At 42.1% G+C, this 25306-nt stretch overlaps 1 protein-coding gene across 2 annotated transcripts in view; it reads left to right on the forward strand.

The window, feature by feature from the left end:
• The window catches only part of LOC133411721 (contactin-associated protein-like 4), an 83016-nt gene that overhangs the window by 5898 nt on the left and 51812 nt on the right, over positions 1-25306 (forward strand). For both annotated transcript variants that reach the window (XM_061694381.1, XM_061694382.1), the window contains exons 2-3: positions 11073-11183; positions 20711-20904. In XM_061694381.1, the coding sequence (XP_061550365.1) occupies positions 11073-11183; positions 20711-20904 (305 nt within the window). The remainder of the gene's footprint in view (positions 1-11072; positions 11184-20710; positions 20905-25306) is intronic.

Consider the following 25306-nt stretch of genomic DNA (forward strand, 5'->3'; position numbering starts at 1 on the left):
ATGTAACGTAATTAATTAGAATTTTGTTGGAGGAAAAACGTTTTGGGTCAGTCAGACAACCTAGTGAGTGTGTCTTCTGGCTAGCTAAAGCAAATTATTTAATTGGCCCATGGGGCAACTTTGGGTGAGCCCTTGGAATTGTGCCTCGCAACAACTATAAATGTATCACGTGACGTAATTGATTTTTGTTTTGAGAAAATTTACCCATCTTATGTCAGACTTCCTGTTTCCGTCTGTTGTCTGTCTTGGGGTTGTCAATCAAACAGACCTATGGGTGTGGCTAGTTTATGGCAGTTTTTAATTTTTTTATTGTTATTGTGCCATGGGGCAACCATGGTTAAGCCCCAAAAATCTTCCTAGCAACTACTGACTTCAATACTTATTCACATACAAATATAGGTTTTCGGTCGGTCTTTCAGACTTCCTGTTTGCGTCAGCTGTCTGTCAAGAGGTTGTGAATCAAACTGACTAGTTGGCGTGGCTAGTTTATGGCAGTTTTTTTTTTTTATTGGGCTGTGGGGCAACAGTGGTCGAACCCTAAAAATCTGCCAAGCAATAATTGACTTCAATACTTATTCACATACAAATATAGGTTTTCGGTCGGTCTTTCAGACATCCTGTTTCCGTCAGCTGTCTGTCAAGAGGTTGTCAATCAAACTGACTAGTCGGTGTAGTTAAGTTTATGGCAGTTTTTTTTTTTTTTAATTGGGTCATGTGGGCGGCACGTTGGATGACTGGTTAGAGCGTATGCCTCACAGTTCAATCCTGCCTGTGTGGAGTTTGCATGTTCTCCCCGTGGGTTTTCTCCGGGCACTCCGGTTTCCTCCTACATCCCAAAAACATGCATGCTAGGTTAATTGACAACTCTAAATTGCCCGTAGTGAATGTAAGTGCGAATGGTTGTTGCTTGTATGTGCCTTGCGATTGGCTGGCAACCAGTTCAAGGTGTACCTCGCCTCCTGCCCGATGATAGCTGGGATAGGCTCCAGCACGCCCGCGACCCAAGTGAGGATAAGCGATACAGAAAATGGATAAAAATGTAATGGAACGTGGGGCAACAATGGTCGAGCCCTAAAAATCTGCGAAGCAACATCCATCCATCCATCCATCCATTTTCTGAGCTGCTTCTCCTCACTAGGGTTGGAGGCGTGCTGGAACCTATCCCAGCTATCATCGGGTAGGAGGCGGGGTACACCCTGAACTGGTTGCCAGCCAATCGCAAGGCACATACAAGCAAACAACCATTCGCACTCACATTCACACCTATGGGGAATTTAGAATTTTCAATTAACATGCATGATTTTGGGATGTGTGAAGAAACCAGAGTGCCCGGAGAAAACCCATGCAGGCACGGGGACGACGCTCTAACCAGTCGGTTAGACTGGTTAGAGCGTGGATGTTGTGGGGCTGTCCTGGTTGACACGCCTCTGCAACATCGCGTGGACATTGGGGACAGTGCCTCTGGATTGGCAGACTGGGGTGGTGGTCCCCAGTGGTGGGGTGGTGGTCCCCACACCCTCTGGGGGACCAGAGGGTGTGTTCCAACTACAGGGGGATCACACTGCTCAGCCTCCCTGGTAAGGTCTATTCAGGGGTGCTGGAGAGGAGGGTCCGTCGGGAAGTCGAATCTCAGTTTCAGGAGGAGCAGTGTGGTTTTCGTCCTGGCCGTGGAACAGTGGACCAGCTCTACACCCTCGGCAGGGTCCTCGAGGGTGCATGGGAGTTCGCCCAACCAGTCTACATGTGTTTTGTGGACTTGGAGAAGGCGTTCGACCGTGTCCCTCGGGGAGTCCTGTGGAGGTTGCTTCGGGAGTATGGGGTACCGAACCCCCTGATACGGGCTGTTTGGTCCCTGTACGAGCGGAGTCAGAGTTTGGTCCGCATATCCGGCAGTAAGTCGGACTCGTTCCCGGTGAGGGTTGGACTCTGCCAAGGCTGCCCTTTGTCACCGATTCTGTTCATAACATTTATGGACAGAATTTCTAGGCGCAGCCAAGGCGTAGAGGGGGTCCGGTTTGGTGACCTCAGTATTGCATCTCTGCTTTTTGCTGATGATGTGGTTCGGTTGCCTTCATCAAGCCGTGAGCTCCAACTCTCATTGGAGCGGTTCGTAGCCGAGTGTGAAGCGGCTGGGATGAGAATCAGCACCTCCAAATCTGAGACCATGGTCCTCAGTCGGAAAAGGGTGGCATGCCCTCTCCAGGTCGGGGATGAGATCCTGCCCCAAGTGGAGGAGTTCAAGTATCTTGGGGTCTTGTTCACGAGTGAGGGAAGAATGGAACGGGAGATCGACAGGCGGATCGGTGCAGCGTCTGCAGTGATGCGGACTTTGTATCGGTCCGTTGTGGTAAAGAAGGAGCTAAGCTGAAAGGCGAAGCTCTCAATTTACCGGTCAATCTTCGTTCCTACCCTCACCTATGGTCATGAGCTGTGGGTCGTGACCGAAAGAACAAGATCCCGGATACAAGCGGCCGAAATGAGTTTCTTCCGCAGGGTGTCCGGGCTCTCCCTTGGAGATAGGGTGAGAAGCTCTCAGAGTAGAGCCGCTGCTCCTCCGCATTGAGAGGAGCCAGGCTGGGGCATCTGATTCGGATGCCTCCCGGACGCCTCCCTGGTGAGGTGTTACGGGCACGTCCCACTGGGAGGAGAACGCCTCGGGATCCCCCTGGAAGAGCTGGATGAAGTGGCTGGGGAGAGGGAAGTCTGGGCGTCCCTGCTAAAGCTACTGCCCCCGCGACCCGACCCGGATAAGCGGTAGAAAATGGATGGATGGATGGATGGATGGCACTGCATTCAACAGCCCTGTGTTTGTCACCAGCCTAGTGGGGTAATGCCAATATTTTCCTTGGCCCGCAGGGCAACTATAGAGTAGTCCAGCCCAATGAATTCTGTCTAACAATAACTGACTGAAAAAAATGTCGTAATGATTTGATTTGTCATTGGACTTTAGCATTTGGAACGCATTAACAAAACTGTTTTGGTTGTTAAAAACTGAGTTTTTGGAAGACATTGACATTATTTACATATATTTAATATAGATTAGCCAATATTATATTTTTGTTTTGGGTGTAGTTTTCCAAGTGTGCTGTCAGCCCCTGCTCGCCCATGTAGAACTTTTCACGAGCCCATAGGTCAACTACTCCATATTTCAGCCCTATGAACTTTTCCTAGCAGCAACTGACAACTATCATCTTGAAATATTGTTTCTATTAGCCAGTAAAATAGCTACTATTTGGCTTTATTTTCGGGACTTGGTAGAGGTCCATTTATTGACTCAAGTGACATGTGTCCCAATACATTTATCCACAGTTTTTTGCCCGTTGGCATTTCCGCTGTTGTTTCTCACAACTCGAGTGACAGCTTATATTATTTTTCCCATTTTATCCCTCGCTGACTTACTCCAATGAATGTGTGTGTGTGTGTGTGTGTGTGCGCGTGTGTGCATGGTTGTGTGTCTGTGTGGGCCAGCATCTGCTCTCTGAATTTGTTGTCTTGAGGAAGAGGAAGCGGATTAATGTATTAGAGGCGAAGCCAATCCAGCAGTTGTCACTGTATTTTTATATTTAATGAAGAGTCATGATTCCTATTTTAATATCTCAGTATCAATATTTTCTCTTCGGAATTAATTCCAGCGCTGCGAAGGCTAGTATTTTGAATATTGATATTTCAGTCACAACATTTTCTCCTAGGGTTTGATTCCCTTGCTGAGTAGGGTGATATCGAAGCATATGTATCTATTTCAATATCAACATTTTCTCATGCCATTCGACAAACAACTATTTTCGCACACAGTCACACCTGAGGGCATTTTAGTGTCTCCAATCAACCGACCATGCATGTTTTTGGGATGTGGGAGGAAACCGGAGTGCCCGGAGAAAACCCACACAGGCACGGGGAGAACATGCAAACTCTACACAGGCGGGGCCGAGACTTGAACCCCAGTCCTCAGAACTGTGAGGCAGATGTGCTAACCAGTTGTCCACCGTGCCACCTTAAAGTAATCCACTTTAAGATAGAAAGAAAAACTTTTCTAAAGGGGAAAATGACAAAACGTGCCAGCGTACTTTTCAAATAATCAAATTGGACTTCTTATTTCTTGGAGTCTTATTTCGGAATAGTACAAGGGGTAACAATTTGATTGAAAGTCATTTTGTTACTGTCAATATGAGTCAGAGTCCTAGTAGGTAGGTAGGTAGGTTGGTCGGTAGGTAGTTGGCCAGGTAGTTAGAAATGTCCATCCATCCATTTTCTGTACCGCTTATCCTCACTAGGGTCGCAGGTGTGCTGGATTCTCATCCCAGCCTCTTCACACTCGGCTGCGAACTGCTCCAGTTAGAGTTGGAGGTCACGGCTTGCTGAAGCCAACAGAACCACATCATCTGCAAAAAGCAGAAATTCTGTCCACAAAAGTTATGAACAGAATCGGTGACAAAGGGCAGCCTTTGCGGAGTCCATGGTCGAACGCCTTCTCCAAGTCCACAAAACACATGAAGAGCTGGTCCAGTGTTCCACAGCCAGGACGAAGACCACACTGCTCCTCGTGAATCTGAGATTCGAGTTCCCGACGGACCCGCCTCTCCAGCACCCCTGAATAGACCTTACCAGGGAGGCTGAGGAGGCTCTGTAGTTGGAACACACCCTCTGGTCCTTTTGAATATATTATGGGCCGTAGATGATGAAATCCCTTAATTGTACGTTGAGGAACATTGTCTTTAAACTGTTCGACTATTTTCTCACGCACTTGTTCACAAAGAGGTGAACCTCACTGTCATGAATGGAACAGAGGATAGGACCCAAAAATGCACGACTCCAAAACAAATGGACATTTTCAAAAACAGAGGTTTAATATAAGGGCAGAGGTCGGTACACAGGCAGGCAATCCAAAAAAGGCAACAGTATCCAAAAACGTGAGGCAAAAAGGCGAGGTCGATAATCGGTCCAGTCTTGCTGTGAGTCTTTGACGTGGAAAAAAGGAAGGCTGGAACGCGACGAAAAGGTACAACGAACTGGCGACGAGAAAAAATGAGGCACGAGGTTAAATGCCAGGGGTTATTAGGGTGAACGAGGCACAGGTGGTGAAGATGCACTCAGGAGCAGGTGTGTATGAAACAGGGGGAAGACAAAAACCGGAACACACAACCATGACACCACACCGCATCTCTGCTTGTGAATGCATGTTTTTAGGATGTGCGAGGAAACCGGAGTACCCGGAGAAAACCCACACAGGCACAGGGAGAACATGCAAACTCCACACAGGCAGAGCTGGGATTAGAATCCCAGACCTCAGAAATGTGAGGCAGATGCCTTAATGTACAGGATGGAAATATCCATCCATTTTTAGCTCCACTTATCCTGGTTGGGGTCGCAGAGTACTGGAGCCTATCCCAGCTGACTGGGATAGTCAGCTGGGAGACTAAAAAAAAGAAAGGCAGACTATACCCTGAATTGGTCGGCGGTCAGTCGCAGGGTACTTATAGACATGGACAACCATTCGCACCATCACTGAGTGGGAACTGAACCCACACTGCCCGCACCAAAGTCAGGCGAGTGTACCACTTTACCATCCTTGACTGAGTTAGAAATGTCTTTTTCTAATTTTAGTTTTTCTGCCACCACCTTTGTTATCTGGATTACACCCAAAAGCTTTATCGCATATTAGAACCAAGGAACATTAATTTCAAGGTAGGCTAATTTTCTTGAATGGTCCATACAATGGAAAAGTTGCATATTTTCCTTTTTTATATTTCATGATTAATGCAATAATCCATTTACTGTTATCTTCAGTAATAAGGATTATTTTTGTTGTTGTGTTAGATGAATCCCATCACTCTCAATGCGCAATTCGGTATTAGCGCATGAGCGTGTTGATGATGACAGTCATCACACGACAAAATATGAATGTGTGTTCTCGTTAAGATCCTTTTTAAAAATGTTGGGCCACGCATGACAGAGACATTAAGACGGAGAATGAATTACATTTGAAAAACGCAACAAATGGAATACTAATAGGGAAATAAATTCAATGCTAATAGGGAAATACATGGCTTACTAATAGAAAAATAATGCAGTGAGTCAGTGACCATTCTTTTCTAATGATGTTCAAGTTGAAGTGACTAGTCACTTCAACACTAGTTGAAGTGACTAGTTGAAATAAGAAGGTAGTTGAAGTAAGTAACTAGTTAAATTAATTAACTTGTTGATGAACGTATTGTAAGTAGGTACTTGAAGTAAGCTCAATAATGGTAGCAACTACTTGGTTGAAGTGACTCGTTGAAAAAAGTAGCATGTTGAGGTAAGCTGGTTCAGGGTAGTAAGATGTGACTAGTTAAGATAAGCTTTTTCTAAGTGAGTAAGCGAGTCGTTGAAGTCAGTAACTAGTTAAAGGAAGTAACTTGTCCAAGTAAGCAGTTAGTTCAAGGAAATTACTTCTATTAGTATGAAGGTCGTTGAAGTAAGGGAGTAGTTTGTTGAAGTAAGCACATAGGTCATTGAAGTAAGCTAATTAACGGGAGTAACTAGTTGAAGTGACCAGTTGAAAAAGTTAGTAGCTTGTTAAAGTAAGTATGTAAGTTAAGTAAGTGATAGAAGTGAGTCGCAGTAATTGCATATTATTTCTCGGGCTCGCTTTCCCTTGCTGCCTCTTTGGTTGCTAATTCTGCGCTAACGTGGCGCTAATGAAACGAGGAGGCGAGCACTCCAGCGCCGTGTCTTCACCTTCGGGCTGTTTGTTAGTGCCTCGGCATTTCAATTAATCAATTAACGCCTTGGCCGCACACACACACACACACACACGCTCACACACACAGCGCACTCCTGTTGAATAATGCAAGAGTCTTAATCAGCTTGTTCCATCCACACTCAGGGAATGTAAATGATGTGAGGAAGTACCCGACGCTAAGAGCTAGATTAGCTCTGAGCGCTAAAGGCAATCTGAGCTGTTTAACGCAGCGTCCATGATGCATTAACCCTTCTTCCACGCACTCACTGGACACTTCATTAGGTACACCTCGAATGATAGCCAATGAGGAAATTGAACGTGATTCTAACGAGACTGCGACATTTTTCTTAAAAATTGAGGACAAGCGTTACGGAAGATGAATGAATCAATGAATTAATTCGGCTTTATGTGCATGTGATTGCAACTTTTTTCTTTTTTAATCACATTCCATTTTTTGTCTTAAAAAAATTCTTTAATCTCATGACGTAACGCCTTTTCCCCCTACAAAACACAATTTAATGATCTGAAATTACAACTTTTTCCTACCCCCCCAATCTAATTCACGTAAGGTTACATTTTTTCCTCAACTTTATTCCAGAATTTTTCACAAAAAAATGCAGTTACTTTCATTACATTTATTTTATAAAATGCTACTTTGAATAGGACTATTTCTTGTAAGATTACAACCTCAAAAAATTAGGAATTTATCCTCATGAGAGTTTGACTTATTTCTTTTCTATATGACTTCAGACTACAATTTTCTTTCTTGGACAATGCTTCTTTGTTCTCCCAAGACAATGTTATTTTCATGAACAAATTATGACTATTTCTCATAGGATTACATTTTTCTTCTTTCTTTTCAAAAAATACAACATTATCTTCGTGAGAATTTGACTTTGTTTACAGAAATTTCCAACTATTTTTCAATCAAATCAAGACTTCCTGCAAGGTTATGACTTGATTCTCATAGTAGTAATATCTTATATTATATTATTTATTTATTTATTTACACCAAGATGCAAGAGTGTTGTCCAAGCAGGATCTGAAGTAGAAGTTGTGCATTGATATTTTCTGCCTGAGTGCAATCACCGAAACAACATTCCAACGTGATCGGAATGAACACAAAAAAAGGAGTGAAGCACTGTGGGACTTTTTTTTATGCGTAAAAGCGCTCCAAAGGGCAAGACCTTGTGTGTGTGTGTGTATTTTGGAGCTGATGGCTGGAGCTCATCTGTATTCATGGTCCCCACCGCTGTGCTGGACCCTCCGGGCTCTTTGTTATTCAAAAAAGAAAGTGGACAATGAGCTGTGGGTTCTCACTCTCTCTTGGCTGCATAGACGGGTTGGAGGGAGGGTGGGAGGTGGTTTAATTGTGCCTGGAGAAGCCTCAGACGCTGGGCAGATTAATTTTGAATCTTGGGACCGACACACTTAAATGCTGATTTTTTTATTTCCCCGCTCAACTTTACTGCCACTCTTCCATGACTTTTAAGTATTAAGCTAAGAGGAAAAAATGGAAACTGAGAACTTAAATGCTGCATTCAACACAGCTTGGATGTAGACAAGTGATCTAGATTTTGACTTGTTGCGATACGATACAGATAGACACACCTGTCGCCATGGGCCATTGAGAAACAGATATCTAAAAACAAACATTTAGAATTTTTTTATTTGTGTTATATCTTATCATAGGCGGAAGAGTGGACAACTGGTTAGCACATCTGATTAGCACATCTGTCTCACAGTTCTGAGGACCCGGGTTCAAATCCGGTCTCATCTGTGTGGAGTTTGCATGTTCTCCCCGTACCTGCATGGGTTTTCTCCGGGTACTCCAGTTTCCTCCCACATCCCAAAAACGTGCGTAGTAGGTGGGAATGTGTGCGTGAATGGTTGTTTGTTTCTATGTGCCCTGCGATTGGCTGAAAATGTGTGGAGCATTCTGAAGCATAAAATACGACAACAGAGACCCCGGACTATCGAACAGCTGAAGCTGTACATCAAGCAAGAATAGGAAAGAATTCCACTTACAAAGCTTCAACAATTAGTGTCCTCAGTTCCCAAACGTTTATTGAATGTTGTTAAAAGAAAAGGTGATGTAACACAGTGGTAAACATGACCTTGTCCCAGCTTTTTTAGAACCATAAAATTCTAAGCTGATGATTATTTGCTAAAAACAATAAAGTCTATCAGTTTGAACATTAAATATCTTGTCTTTGTAGTGTATTCAATTAGATATAGGTTGAACATGATTTGAAAATCATTGTATTCTGTTTTTATTTATGTTCAACACAACGTCCCAACTTCATTGGAATTGGGGTTGTAATAGAGGAATAGGCTTTTTGTTACAATCGGTACAATAGATTCGTTACAGTAGATGTGTTGTATCTCCAGTTTGGCCTTTACAAAGAATAACGTATCAAACAGCAACAGCTGATGCAGGACCAAGATTAATTATATATATATATATCCCTTATTATCCTAATATATTTTTTAAATGTCATGATTGCGCCGGTTATGAGCTATTATTCATTTCCGGTCTTTTTAGCTCATCACGAACCTGATGAAAGACCCAATAAGCACAAAAGAAAATTAAGACGACTGAGAGTGAATCTGAGAAACCTTAACTTGAAACCCAACCCCTGGGTTGAGATCCTTATTTAAAACTCTAACCCTTATTTAAAACCCTACTCTAGGCTTGAAACACCAATTTCAAACCCTAACGCTAATTTGAAATCTTACTGCAGGCTTGAAATTTAAACTTAAAACCCTAAGCCTGGATTGAAGCTCCAATTTTAAACCCTAACATTTATTTGAAACCCCAATTCAGGCTTGAAAGGCTAGTTAGAAACCCTACTCCAGGCTTGAAACTTTCTTTTGAAACCAAAACCTCTAAACCATATTTTAGAACATTAACCCTTGCTTGAAACACCAATTTGAATCCTTAACCCTAAAGGAACCCTAACCCTACCATGAAACCCTGAATTGAAATCCTTAACCCTACTTTGAAGCCTGAATTTGAACCATGAAGCTGAATTTGAACCCAAACTCTACCTTGAAACCCGAATTTAAACCCCTAACCCTAACTTGAACCCAAAACACCAACTGCAACCGAAATGTGAACTCTTAACCCAAGCTTGAAACCTTTCCCCGAACTGAGTGTTTAAAAAAATTTAAAGTTCTATTTCCTAGAGGTGTTGTTGCGTACTTCCTGAATGTTAAACATGAGGGAAAGAGATGAGTTTTTCTCCAGCGTCTTTTACAAGTGCAGCAGTACAAGTGCTGTGACGAGCAGCAAGGTGCTCTCGCTTAACATCCTTGGAAGGAGCCGGGGTCACGTCTGTGTTGACCGTCTGAACATTTCGGTTAGTAGATCCGTTTTTCCTCTAGTGCACTGGAGACTCTTCAAAGGAGGGGAAAAAAACTCCTTATACTTCATTTCCTCTGCTTCGTCTTCCTCCTCTCAAGTGTTTCCTCAGTGGACCTGAACTCTGAGCACACACCTCGTCCTCAGGGGGAGTTAGGACAGAAGTACAGTACTGCGAAGCGGAAAAAATTAAGCAAATGTTGACAAAAGTATTGAGGCACACAACTGAAGAAAATGTGGCGCTTGGACAAAAGTATTGGGCCACATATAGGAAGTAGAAATATGAAGAAAATGAGGACAAAAGTATTGGAACACCGACAGGAAGTGAAAATGTGATTTTGGACAACAGTATTGGGACACTTATAGAAAGTTAAGAAAATGTGGATTTTTTTATTTTTATTTTATTATTATTATTTTTTTTTAACAAAGGTTTTGGGACACTTTACAGGAAGGGAAAAGTGAAGAAAGTGTGGAATTCTAACAAAAGTATTGCGACACCCACTGGAAGCAAAAAGGGGGAAAAATTTGGGGATTTTGGCCAAAGGTTTTAGGACAAATACAGGAAGAAAAAGTGATTTTTCTGGGGGGGGGGGGGGGGGGGGGGGACATAGGTATTGGGACACCTATAGAAGGTTGGTCAAAGGTATTGAGACACCTGCAGGAAATAAAAATAAAAAATACACAAAAGTCAGAGTTTTGATAAAAGCACTGAGACATCGTGATCTACATGAAGTCAAACTGTGGTCAAAGGTATTGGTTGGTACACTTACAGGAAGAAATGGTATGGTTTGGACAAAAGTATTTGGACACCTACAAAATTCAAAAAGTACAGAAAGTTATGTACAGTAAATATTGGGATGGTTCTCACAAATTGTCCAAAACGTCTTGATAAGATATATAAAATAAGATTTAGTAACAACTAATTACTCTGATTGGTTAAATGATGGTTCATTATTATTAATGATGACTTGCACTGTTTTGCATCCACAGACGCATGCGACAGCGCTCTGGTGTCTAATCTGCCGGCGTCGGCCTTCAGAAGCTCCTCCCAGTTGTCTGCTAGTCACGCTCCAGTCTTTGCCAAGCTTAACAGGAGAGATGGTGAGTGGGAAATATGACCCTGACAAGGTCATACTGACACATTGCCTTTCTGCTGTGGTATGGAAATACAATTATTCCATTGATCTCCTCTCGGGCCCTTAAGCATTGTCTTTCATTTATCATTGTTCCAACTATGATGTCTCAATAGAAAAGCAAAATGTGTTATTATGTATTGGTAAGCATCTGATGCCACTTAAATTGTCCATTTTGGGGCTAATACAATGGCAATTCTTGACCTATGGTATACCCCAGGGTTTACCACAAGGGCGCTTATCAGGCCCTTAGGAAAAGCTATCTAATTGTAAAACTGAATACAGTTAATTCATTATTGATATGTGTTATTATGTATTGGGAAGCAACTGACACCTCTCAAGTTGGCCGTTTTAGGACTAATACACAGAGAATCCTTGACATATGGTGTGTACCACAGGATTCACTACCAGGACCCCTATCATACCCTTGAAAATGCTCGTTATTTGTGAAACTTAATTGTTATTGTGTATTAGTAAGCACCTGATGCCTCTTAAAACAACCATCCTGGGGGTAATACACTGGAAATCCTTGATTTGTGGTGTACCCTAAGGTTCACTACCAGGACCCCTATAATACCCCGAGAAAAATCCTTCATTGGGAAAGTTAAAGGAAACATATCATGCTTTGAAACTGTGACATCATGTGGGGAAATTTTTAAAACGACTCATTCATAGACACATTTTAAGAATTAGGCGGGTAACAATATGGTTGTTAATTTCACACTTGCTGGATGGGCAGCCACTCCAGACACACAACTATCTGTATAAAAATAAAATAAAAATCAGAAGTACATTTTCAGCAATATATTCGCCAGGACATTCATTCATTCATTAATTTTACGTACCACTTATCCTCACTAGGGTCGCGGGCGTGCACGAGCCTATCCCAGCTAACTTCGGGCGATAGACGGGGTACACCCTGTGCTGGTCACCAGCCAAGCGTAGGGCACATACAAACAAATATACATAATCATTAACACCTACGGGCAATTTAGAGCCTTCAATTAACCTACCATGCATGTTTTTGGGATGTGGGAGAAAACCCACGTAGGCACGAGGAGAACATGCAAACTCCACACAGGGAGGCCGGATTTGAAACCGGGTCTTCAGAACTGTGAGACAGATGTGCTAACCAGTCGCCCACCATGCCGCTCGCCGGGACATATTATGAGAATTTACTTTTTAATCATCGCCGATGTTATGCTTCACACCACTACATTAATTGACAAGTAGCATTCAGTGGCTTGGTGATGAAATGCTGCATCTCTCAGGGTGCTCGCTTTGAGTGAGATAACAGTGTTAGCTTCTTATAAACGACTAATTCATGATCCTTGTGGTACTTTGAGGACATAATGCCACAGACGTTATTAAGACACCTGGAAACTCTTTTAAATTGTGAAATACTTCACAATTTAAAAACTTCACAATGAAATACTTGTGAAAGTCTCCTTTGAGCGTAATCATCTAAAATTCCCAAAGTTACATTCGAAGTAAAGACTTTGTGACAATTGGCATCAATATAAGACCGCCCGGGGATGCGGAAAAAACACAAACTTTCCAGTACGTTTTGGCACTCAAAGTTGTGGAGTTGTTGCAGGAGTGATAAAGGAAATGAAGGTGAAGTGCTGGATCTGGAGGGGAGCATTGATTTTTGTCAAAGTGAGGCAAGCTAAAAAAGCACAAAAAGGGAAAAAAAAAAAAATCAAGCTTTCCGTTACCCGATGGAGCGAATGTGCTGGCAGAGCGACGTTAGCAGGAGCATCGATCAGGACGTTTGTGGCCTCCCACCGCTGATAAAAGCTCTCTTGTAAAAATATCTCTGTCTCTTTACCTATGAAAAGTTTCCCCTCAGCAGGCTGTTAATGTGCTCCAGATGCTACTTGGTCCATTAGATTGTTAAGAGCCAAATAGTGCACATGTAGCCCAGTGGAAAGTGGCGGCAGGTTATAATTCTGCGTAGTTTGTCACGTAGCGTAACAAAGTCATCCGCTGGCCTATTAACACGCTTAGATTTCATACAAGTGTAAAAATGTATGAACCGCTGTTAACAGTAAAATATAAAAACGTTTATGCTCTTTTTTACATTTCGCTATTAACAGTGCTTTTAACATTCTTAGCTGTAAGTGTAAAAACAAGTCATGGACTATATGTATGGTAATGCATAAAAATATGAAATAACTACGGCATTAATCGAACAAACAAACAAACAACAATAACAAACTGCAACTAACTGCAATAACAGACAGAACTCGGCAAGAAACTACGGTATCTACAGTAACAAACAAACAAAGTAGCAAAATGCATTAATAAACGATGCCAATAAACAAATAACGCACTAACTACAGTGAGAGACAAACTACTGTGCAAAACTATAGTATGTAATTGAATAATGCACTGCTACAGTAACAAACTATGTAGTCAACTAAGTAAGAAACTAATTACAGGAACTAACCACAGTCACAAACAACTACACTAACAAAGTTACTACAACAACGAACTATGCAATTAACTAACTCCAGTAACAAACTAACTACATTAATAAACCTAACTAACTAACTAACTAACTAACAGCAGTCAAACACTATGTACCTTAACTACAATAACTAGCTATTGTAACAAACTACAATAAGAAACTGTAACTAAATAACTATAGTCACAAACTAACTTCAGCAACAAGCTGACCGTCGTAACGAACTGGATAATCAACTAAGTAATGACGTAACTACAGTTACAAACTACATTACGAACTCCAGTAACACGTACAACCTCAAACCACAGTTACAAACTACATGGATAAAGTGGCTACTGCAAAAAAAAATTACAATTAACCAACTACAGTAACAAACTTACAAACTGCAGTAAAAAACTACCTCACCACAGTAACAACTTAACTAACCACACTAACGAATCAACTAACAACAGGAACAAACTACAGGTACAAGTAACAAAGTTCCTAACAAAAGATCACACACACACGAGGGCACGGTGTGTGTATTGAGCGGGCGAATGAATCAATAGATGAAGCGTTCCAATTGAGTGTGTGTGCGGTGAGGAGCATCCTGACGTCCGTGTAAATGAACACGGACGAGTGATTGCGCCGCTCTTAAATGTGCATTTTATCAACATAGACTCTCACTCCCGCCGTCAGCACGCTAAATGATATTTTTCTGTCAGCAATACTTCACTCCGAGCTGACTTTGCCACCACAAATATTCTCATTTGCCTCATCTTTAATCATGTCGTACAACTACAACAATAAACAAGCAAGAGCGGTCTCAGTAGAGCGCAGGCCTTCGCCACGCCATATGCGTCCTGTAGGGGGCGCTAGTGTCGGCCACCCTCAGTGGAGCACCTTTAGCTTGACAGATTTAGATATAGATTATTCATGATCTGAAAATAAGGACTTGAGCATACCAACAAAAAAATTCATGGAAAAACTAGTGACCTACCTACCTACCTACCTACCTACCTACCTACCTAACTAACCAACCAACCAACTAACTAACTAACTAACTAACTGACAAACTAACTAACCAACTACCTTTAGTAAGAAACAATACTAATTAACTAATGAACAAAATAACATACTTTAACATAATTACTACTATAAACAAACTTTAGCAACGAACTACAGAAACTAACTTAATTACAGTAACACACCAGCAAAGTAACAAAACTAAGTTACTAACTCACGAAAAAATTAATCAACCACATACTAAATAACTAAAGTAACTAGTCACTGACTGACGACAGTAACAAACAATTCATCCATCCATCCATTTTCTGAACAAGAATCATTATCTAACGATAGAACAAATTAACGACAGTAGCGAACTAACTAACCAAAGAACAAATGAACTAACTAAATCCAGTAACAAACTAACTAGTCACTGACTAGGGTGACAAACAAATAAACTAACTAACTAACTAACGAACTAACTGTGACACTCTGTGTGTGTCAATGAAAAGTGTTATTGTATAATTTTCATGATTTTCTGTCGTCGGAATTCTTAACTCATTATTTGGCAGCGTGTCCTCGTCTTGAACAAGATTTCGTTTCCATTTGGAAGGGAAGATTCCACACCCTGCTCGTTGTATTTTGAATTGTCTTTGCGTAATTGCCATTGTAACGGTTAGCGTGTTGCTAGTGTGGCTTTCCAGGTCCGGTGCCGCATGCCAAATGTTAATAGCGCCCTTTATGTCTGATCGCTTCCTGACGCTCCCACGCCACGCCGAGGCAATTACGCAGACTTCAAGAAAATAATTGGGCTGCTGTAATCACTTTTTTTTCCCCAAAGGACTTCGATTTAAAAGTATAATTAACGTTTAATTACAAGCTGATACGAGGCGGCGTGGAGAGACGACGAATCAAGTAGCAACTGACTAATTGACTGTATGCTACTGACTGCATGTCTGAACTGAATTAAATAACTTGCTGACTAAGACTAACTAACCCAATAATTGATAGTCTAATTAGTAGAAAGCTTTGCAGCAACTGTATAATGTAACTTTGCAAGAAATTAACTGCAGTAGCTAATTTCAATAGTGAACAAACTGCAGCGACAAACCTACTACATAAACAAAAATAAATAACGACAGTAACTTAATGCAGTAACAAACAAACACACAAACAAACAAACAAACAAACAAACAAACAAACAACCTATCCGACTAACTACCTTAACTAACTGTAAACAATAACTACAGTAACTAATGACAGTAACAAACTATTATATATACAGTGGGTACGGAAAGTTTTCAGACCTCCTTAAATGTTTCACTATTTGTTATATTGCAGCCATTTGTTACAAACAGCACCCCATATTGACAGAAATAAACACGTAATTGTTGAAATGTTTGCTGATTTATTAAAAAAGAAAAACTGAAAGTATTCAGACCCTTTACTGTGAGACTCATATATTTAACTCGGGTGCTGTCCATTTCTTCTGATCATCCTTGAGATGGTTCTACACCTTTATTGGAGTCCAGCTGTGTTTGATTATACTGATTGGACTTGATGAGGAAAGCCACACCCCTGTCTATATAAGACCTTACAGTGCATGTCAGAGCAAATCAGAATCATGAGATCAAAGGAACTGCCTGAAGAGCTCAGAGACTGAATTGTGGCAAGGCACAGATCTGAGCAAGGTTACACTTGCACTGCACTGCACTGAAGGTTCCTAAGAGCACAGTGGCCTCCATAATCCTTAAATGGAAGACGTTTGGGATGACCAGAACCCTTCCTAGAGCTGGCCCGACCGAGCAATCGGGGGAGAAGAGCCTTGGTGAGAGAGGTAAAGAAGAACCCAAAGATAACTGTGGCTGAGCTCCAGAGATGCAGTCAGGAGATGGGAGAAAGTTCTAAAAAGTCAACCATCACTGCAGCCCTCCACCAGTTGGGGCTTTATGGCAAATTGGCCCGACAGAAGCCTCTCCCCAGTCCAAGAAACATGAAAGCCCGCATGGAGTTTGCTAAAAAACACCTGAAGGACTCCAAGATGGTGAGAAATAAGATTCTCTGGTCTGATGAGACCAAGATAGAACTTTTTGACCTTAATTCTAAGCGGTACATGTGGAGAAAACCAGGAACTGCTCATCACCTGTCCAATACAGTCCCAACATTGAAGCATGGTGGTGGCAACATCATGCTGTTGGGGTGTTTATCAGCTGCTGGGACAGGACGACTGGTTGCAATCGAAGGAAAGTTGAATGCGGCCAAGTACAGGGATATCCTGGACGAATACCTTCTCCTTCTCTAAAATACGGTGAATAACAAAAAACTACAGTAACAAAACATACTGTAACAGACTTTATAACCAGATAGAGTAACAAACTAGCTACAGTAGGAAGCTAACTACAGTAACTATCTAACCAGGTAACAAACTAACTACAGTGACTAACCAAATACACTAACAATGTAGTTAACTAAGTAACAAGCCAAATAACCTTAGTAACTTAGGATATAACAACAGTAACAAACTACATTAACAAGATAACTCCAGTCATGAAAGAACTAACTACAGTAATGAACTAAATTACCTCAGTAACTAAGCACGGCAGTAACAAACTCAGGTTTTCCTTTCACTCTCCTGGTTATCTTTTGGGGCAGCGACTGGAATTTCTTTGCATTATTCAGCAGCCTGTAAGCCTGGCGTCCATCCGAGCCTCGCGCAGAGAACGACATTGTCTCGATGGTTGTCTTATTGGTCGGCTTCGTCGTCGTCTTTGCGGTCGTCCAACCGTGACGCGTCCTTGTTCCTCACTCGGAGGGCCTCGCTCCGCTAGGCCGAGACAGACAAATTGAGAAGTGTCAGGTGTCAGGTGACGACGGGAAAGAAGTGACAGCGTAATACACTCACAATACACACTTGACGAAGAACAGACGCCCAAACGGCGTCTGTTGCAGGAGGATTTTTCCACTTTGGATTTGCTTGGAATTCAAAGAAGTCTGGCATGGAAAAATATTTTAAAAAAGAAAAGAAAGAAAGGACCTTAAAATAAATCAAATATAATAAATGTAACTTACATGAAATACATGACATTAAAACAACTTAGAATGAATACAATGACATTCAAATAAAAACCATTGACATTACATTTAGATAATACAATTACATTAGATGAAATTAAAATAAACACCATAAAATAAACACAATTACAATGTATACAACTCAAATACTGTACATCCATCCATCCATCTTCTGAGCCGCTTCTCCTCACTAGGGTCGCGGGCGTGCTGGAGCCTATCCCAGCTGTCATCGGGCAGGAGGCGGGTACACCCTGAACTGGTCGCCGGCCAATCGCAGGGCACATACAAACAAACAACCATTCGCACTCACATGCACTCCCAGGGGTAATTTAGAGTCTCCAATTCATGCATGTTTTTGGGATGTGGGAGGAAACCGGTGTGCCCGGAGAAACCCCACACAAGCACGGGGAGAACATGCAAACTCCACACAGGCGGGGCCGGGGATTGAACCCCGCACCTCAGAACTGTGAGGCTGACGCTCTAACCAGTTGGCCACCGTGCTGCCTACTGTACATACATTTGCTTTCAATTTGAATAAAACAAATATGTTTATGTTCAAATGTTTACAATTATATTAAATAAAATTCAAATAATAAGGTTTGCATTACATTAAAATAAATATATTGACAATATCCATCCATCCATCCATTTTCTGAGCCGCTTCTCCTCACTTGGGTCGCGGGCGTGCTGGAGCCTATCCCAGCTATCTTCGGGCGAGAGGTGGGGTAATAATAATAATAATAATAATAATAATAAGTTGTTAAATGTCTCTCATGTACCTAAATATGGTAAAAGGATGGTTATTATTACCCGCCTTCACATCACTGAAATTTACAGGCCGCACTCGGGTTTTCCAAGGTGTCCCACGGCGTAGATTTCCTTTCCCGGATTTCCTTCAACCTGGCCGTTTTCCGGAAAAGATCAAACCGTTCGCTCCTCCGTCTTGTCGTCCGGAGCGCATTAGCGTTTGGCCTTTTAGACCCTTCAAAGTTCACGTGTCAGGCTCATCTCAATTTCTCAAACTGAAATTACATTTCCTGAGAATTGGTTTGGTAGTGTCTTTTTTTTTTTTTTTTTACTTAATTCTTCCAGGACACACTCACTCAACAGCGAACAGATTTTCACCAAAGCCAAACTGTTACCAAATTCTGGATGCCCAACTTCTCACACCAAAGTCCCATCTTTTTGGGTTGTGTAGTTTTTTTTTTTGCATAATCCTGCTGCCAATCAAAATAATCCTTTTGTACTTGGCGGCGGTGATTTAGTAGAGCAGAGCTCTTCCAAGGCCAAACAGTTTGCCAAAGTGAAGTGGTGGAGAACGTAGCTTCTCTCCATGAGGACATTTCGTTTGAGCATGAAAAAGCTGTTTGGCGATAGAAAACAAAGCACACGCTGTTTGGACATAATCTCGCCAGCCGGCCATGCAGCCGAAGCGTTAAAAACCAGACATCAACATTTAGTTGGATGAGTGATAAAATGAGACTGTCAGGCGTGACAACTACACGCAGATGATGAATGAGAATTAAAAGGTGCGTCGGTGGCACCTTTTACGTGGGGCCCTTCTTGGGGATTTGGCAGAGTTCCGCCATCTGTTGACGTTATGAAGACGAATGGAGATGTGATGTGCTGCATTCAAAGCAATTCCAGCAGCCTTTCGAAATGAAAACCATGAAAGAAGGCATTCATGAAAGGTGACTTTATAGGCCCCTTTCACACGGCCTTCCTGGCAAAATGGCAGATCAGAGGCATAATGGTATTGTTTCATTTTCAACTGGCTTAGTGACAATTGCTTTAAACACGAAGGGGTGCAGTCAGTGTGTGTCGGGTGTTAAACTAAACACTTTTGTCGAGGCCCCTTACACACAGGCGGTGAATTCGGATGCTGGAAAAATCACGGATGAACTTACACCCCTCGCTCCCACATCGGTACCTTAAACACAGGTAGCGTTCTGCCTACAATGCCACGTCAAAAGCCAGCAAATTCACAGGTGTTCTTCAACCACACCCCATCATGTCTTTGTACCTTACACACAAGTGTTGTTTCTCATCTGTTACACCTCCAAATTAGTGGGTTGACTTCAAGCCCACTGTTATGTCTCCGTACCTTACAAACAGGTAGTATTCCCTTCGTAGTAGTATTCCTTTTACCTACCTCATCTCCATCAGTACCTTACAAAAAGGTGGCGTTAAGTCCCTGCTGCTACGGGTTTGCGGGTCGACATCAACCCTCCATCGTGCCTTTGTACCTTACACACACATCCACCTTTCACACAGGTGGTATTCAGCCTCTGATACTATGTTGAAAGCCGACAAATTTGCGGGTCAACTTCAACTCCTCATTCCACATCAGTACCTTACACAGAGACACATTCCACCTCTGGTACAAAGTTGGAAGGTGACAAATGTTTGGGTCAACTTTAACCCACTGAACCAGCATCAGTACTTTACACACAGCTGGCGTTCTGCCTCTGATGCTACATCGGAAGACAGAAAATTTGCAGAGTGACTTAAAACATGCATCTCACAATCGGTACCTTACACACAGGCAGCTTTCCGCCTCTTATACTACATCAAACCCGGAAAATGTGTGCGTCAACTCCCCTCCCCATCCTGCATTGGTACCTTACACAAAGCCGGCATTCGGCCTCTGATACTATGATGGTAGCTGGTAATTTCCTGTCTTGAGCTCAATGCCAATCTTGTGTGAGTACATTACATGCAGGTGACACACTGCATCTGTTAAACTTCCATGGGTCGTCATCAATCCCCCACCCCTGCAAATTGGTGCCTCACACACAGATGCTGTTATGCCTTTGCTACGCCACTGAAGCCTGATCATTTTTTGGGTGACTTCAATCCCCCCACACCAGTACCTTAGACACAGGACCAGAATCCAGGAAAATGCTGGCTTATAGAGTCGATGTGAACGGGGTTTTTCTGACAACAATACGTTATTTTGTTTTCAGGAGCGGGAGGTTGGTCTCCGCTGACCTCCGACTCATCTCAGTGGTTGGAGGTCGACCTTGGGGAGAGGACCACCATCACGGCGGTGTCCACGCAGGGACGCTACGGCAGCTCTGATTGGCTGACATCCTACCTGCTCATGTTCAGCGACACCGGTCACAACTGGAAGCAGCACCGGCTGGAGGACAGCATGGGCGTATGTGTACAAATTCTCCAAATTTCACCAAATTCAATTCACCAAAATTATTACACACAAACCCACATGCTTGTAAAACTAGATTGATCTCCACCAAGGCCAAATTCTGGAGTCCAACACACGCCGAAGTTCATTCTTCTTCCTCTCCACAAGGTTTCTCAGAAATCGATTCAGTTTGGTTTTGCAGTGCCGACCTCTGTCAAGATCCATCTGGAACAAAAATTACAAAAAGCTTGATAGCCAGCTTTTCACACCAAAATTTCTTCTTCCTTACCATAACCTTGGAAATTTTTGCTAGTATCTCACTCAGTTGGGCTTAGATCGCCGCAAAAAATGCGTGATCCCCAACTTCTTATACCAAAAGATTTCTCAGAAATGTATTTGAGATTTTTAGTGTAATTTTGCAGCAATGATGTACGCCAAGGCCAAATTGTTAACAAATGTTTAAAAACAATTTGCAATCCACAACTTCTCACACCAAAATGTATTCTTCTCCCACAAGATTTCTCGGAAATTGGTGTTGCTGTGTTGGCGTACTTTTGCGAGCACAAACATGGATATAAAAGTAGAAAGTGGTAGGTAGTACAGCGCAGATAGCTGCCAAAATTCTGGACCCCAACTTCTTACAATAAAATTCCTCATTCTTCCTTTCCACAACCTTCATAATTTTGACTTTATTGTCACTCAGTAGAGCGCAGACTTCCGCCAAAGCCCAGCTGTTCACAAATATGAAAAAAATGATCAATCCCCTACTTCTCACAGCGTGATTCCTTCTTCCTCTCCACAGGCTTTTTTTCAGAAATTGATTTAGTATTTTTTAAAAAGGTAATTCTGCTCACACACACGTAATTATAAGACTAGAACCACGCACACTCCTCCACCTAGGCCGAACTGTGAATAAACAAAAGGTTTCTTAGAATTGCTGTAGTTGTGTCTGTGGCACATCTGTAGAACAATGCTATGCTGTTGTTAACTCATTAGCCAAAATACTAACGTAACTCCCAAAACTGTCGCTAGTGAGCTTAGCCAGCTGAGCTAACAAGCCTGGCCAGATCAAAATGTAATAAATTGTCATACATTGAGGCTAAAATGCACTTTATCATAGTCATACTCTCGGCTGTAAAACTAGTGGTAATTTGCATCACTAGTAGCTGATTTCTTTTTTAAACAGTACGACCTGCAGGGATCTGTTCATCCTGCTGAGAAAATCACATTTATCATGATCGTTTTGAGTCATTGTTAATAACACATGCAGAATGGAGGATGAGCTGCTGCTGACGTGGACAACCTGTTGCCATTTCTGAGCCACCCGGCACCATTTAACTGCCCGGGAACATGCCCGCGCGGACCACACCACAGCCGTAGGCTAAAATAATACGTCCAGCGTGCTGCCGAGATAAAAATATGAAAGTATTGGGATATACAGGAAGTGACGATAATGGGGACAAGAGTATCTGCAGAAAGGGAAAAGTGTAGAAAATGTGGACATAAGTATTGGGAGAAGTACGGAAGTGGTGAAATTGTGGACAATTATTTTTTTGACTTGAGTTCGTTGTCACATTTCTGTGGGGCCAATTATACATTACTCGTGCACTCACTGTAGTTGTCTCGCCACGCTGCACTATTTGCATATCTGTTGTTGACCAATACTGGCCACTCATGCCAGAGTAGCATCTGCTCCATTTGCACACTGGTGGAGGAGTATCTGCAACATTTGCACAACCAACATTGTCCAAGATTATCGCACGACTCGTGACTTTAAACCGCATACACTCCTTGAAGTCTCGGCGCCTTTTGCACAATGATCATTGCACCGGACTATTGCGACATTAGTCATTCGAACTGCTCTAAGTGCTGGAGGACTCTGCATCTTTTTGCACAATTGTAAAAAAAAAAAAATACCAGCATTACCAGATAACTAGAAACCCTTTACTGCTCAGTGACTGTTTTTTTGTTGTTGTCGTTGTCTTATGTCTCAAAAGTGTCTGTTGTCGTACTAGAGCGGCTCCAACTACCGGAGACAAATTCCTTGTGTGTTTTTTGGACATACTGGGCAAATAAAGATGATTATGATTCTGATTATGATTCTGAAAGGAATTGAGATACCAAAAGGTAGGGAAAAGTACAGAAAAATGTGAACAAAATGATTGACACACTTAACTGAAGGAAATTTGGAGTTTAGACAGATGTCTTGGGACACCTGCAGGAATTGCAGAAAATGTGGCCAAAAGTGTCAAGAAAGGGAAAAGCGAAGAAAACTCTGAACAATTGTATTAGGACACATACTGGAAGTGACAAACATCTGGACAAATGTATTGGGACTAGGGTTGGGAATCGAGAACCGATAGTAACCGGGACTAACGTTCCGGTTCTACTGGAACCGTTCAAATTTTAAAATTTCGGTTCCTGGATTCGATGCGTAGTTCTCCAGCTGCGAAGAAGTGGCGAAAAACAATGAAGAAGCGTCGTAAACCAATGAAGAAGAACACGCACGATGACTTGTGCCCAACGGCGATCAAAAGTGTGTGTTAACTTTGTTAAAATGAATGACCAGTCGCCTCAGTGCAACACTTGGAATAAGATTATATTGGGGAAAGGAGGCTTTCACGATGTGTAGCGTCTGACGCGCTCCGAGCATCAGCCTACACCGTGCCGAGCTTCAGTGAAGTCAACTCACAGTCAACTGGGTAAGTGAAACACTAAAACATTGAGACAGCTAACAAGGTAAACAGTTGGTTGCACTTCTGCACTGATGTTTTTTAGCATTTATTTTAGTCTTCAAACCAACAGAAGTGCCGATGACCAAAAAAAAAAAAAAAAAGCTTAACATTGGGCTAAAACCGTAGCAACTTTCCTTGGGACAAAATTCACATAAACTTTGTCTCAAGAGTATCACAAACACTAACCTTGTGCTTCATCGGTGGGTAGGGAAAGGAATCAGCGTTTTATAGCATTTGTGAAGTTACTTTTCGTGCCAAAATGGTGCGTTCCGGTGCTTACCCTTTAAAATAAAAGACTACAAGCAACAGTAAGTCAAGTTAAAACTTGCACATATAAACCCTTTGACGTGATGAAAGAGTCCCAAATAACTATTTTAACAATGCTATATTTAAATTTTAGCTGAAACATTAATCAATGAATATTAAGTCAATTGGGTTAGTTCCACACACGTTGCCTTTTAGTTCATAGGTTTGATATTGATACTGGTTATAAAGAACCTTAAGTCAAATGTTCATTTTAGTCTATGCTGCGGGCTGCTAAGAAAATGGATGTTCATAATTTGGACACCCTTTATTTAAAACCATGCAAACGTTTTTGACCGAGCCCCCTAAAAGAATCGGAACCGAGAATCGTTTGGAACCGGAATCGAAATAAGGAACCAGGAATCGGAACCGGAATCGCTCCAATTCAAACGATGCCCAACCCTAATTGGGACACCTAAAGGAAGGCAGGGAAATATGGACAAAAGTATTTGGACACTTAAAGGAAGTGAAAAGTGAAGAAAAATGTGAACAAAAGTATTTGGACACTTAATTGAAGAAAACTGGAGTTTGGACATCCATCCATCCATTTTCTGAGCCGCTTCTCCTCACTAGGGTCGCAGGCGTGCTGGAGCCTATCCCAGCTGTCATCGGGCAGGAGGCGGCAAACAAACAACCATGCACACTCACAATCACACCTACGGGCAATTTAGAGTCTCCAATTAATGCATGTTTTTGGGATGTGGGAGGAAACCGGAGTGCCCGGAGAAAACCCACGTAGGCACGGGGAGAACATGCAAACTCCACACAGGCGGGGCCGGGGATTGAACCCGGGTCCTCAGAACTGTGAGGCTGACGCTCTAACCAGTCGGCCTCCGTGCCGCCGGAGTTTGGACAGAAAACAGAAATGAGAGAAAAAGTAAAATGCAGACAAAATTATTGGGACACCTATGTGAAGTGAAAAAGTGAAGAAAATTTGGATGCAATTATTTGGACATATACAAGAAGTGAAAAATATTGCAGACAGATGTATTGGGACAGATACAGGAAGTGGAGAAAATGAGGACAAATGTACAAACCCCAATTCCAATGGAGTTGGAACATTGTGTAAAATAAAACAGAATACAATGATTTGCAAAGACTTTTCGATTAAATACACTACAAAGACAATATATTTAATGTTCAAACTGATGAACATTGTTTTTTTGTTGTTGCAAATATTCTCTCCTTTTGAATTTGATGCCTGCAACGCGTTCCAAAAAAGCTGGGACATGGGCAACGAAAGACTGGGAAAGTAGAGGAATACTCTCAAAAACTCCTGTTTGGAACATTCTACAGGTGAACAGGTTAATTGGAAACATGTGAGTGTCACGACTGTGTATGAAAGGACCACCCCCGAAAGGCTCAGTTGTTCACAAGCA

This window comes from Phycodurus eques, chromosome 13 (genome assembly GCF_024500275.1).
Source record: "Phycodurus eques isolate BA_2022a chromosome 13, UOR_Pequ_1.1, whole genome shotgun sequence".
Lineage (NCBI taxonomy): Eukaryota > Metazoa > Chordata > Actinopteri > Syngnathiformes > Syngnathidae > Phycodurus > Phycodurus eques.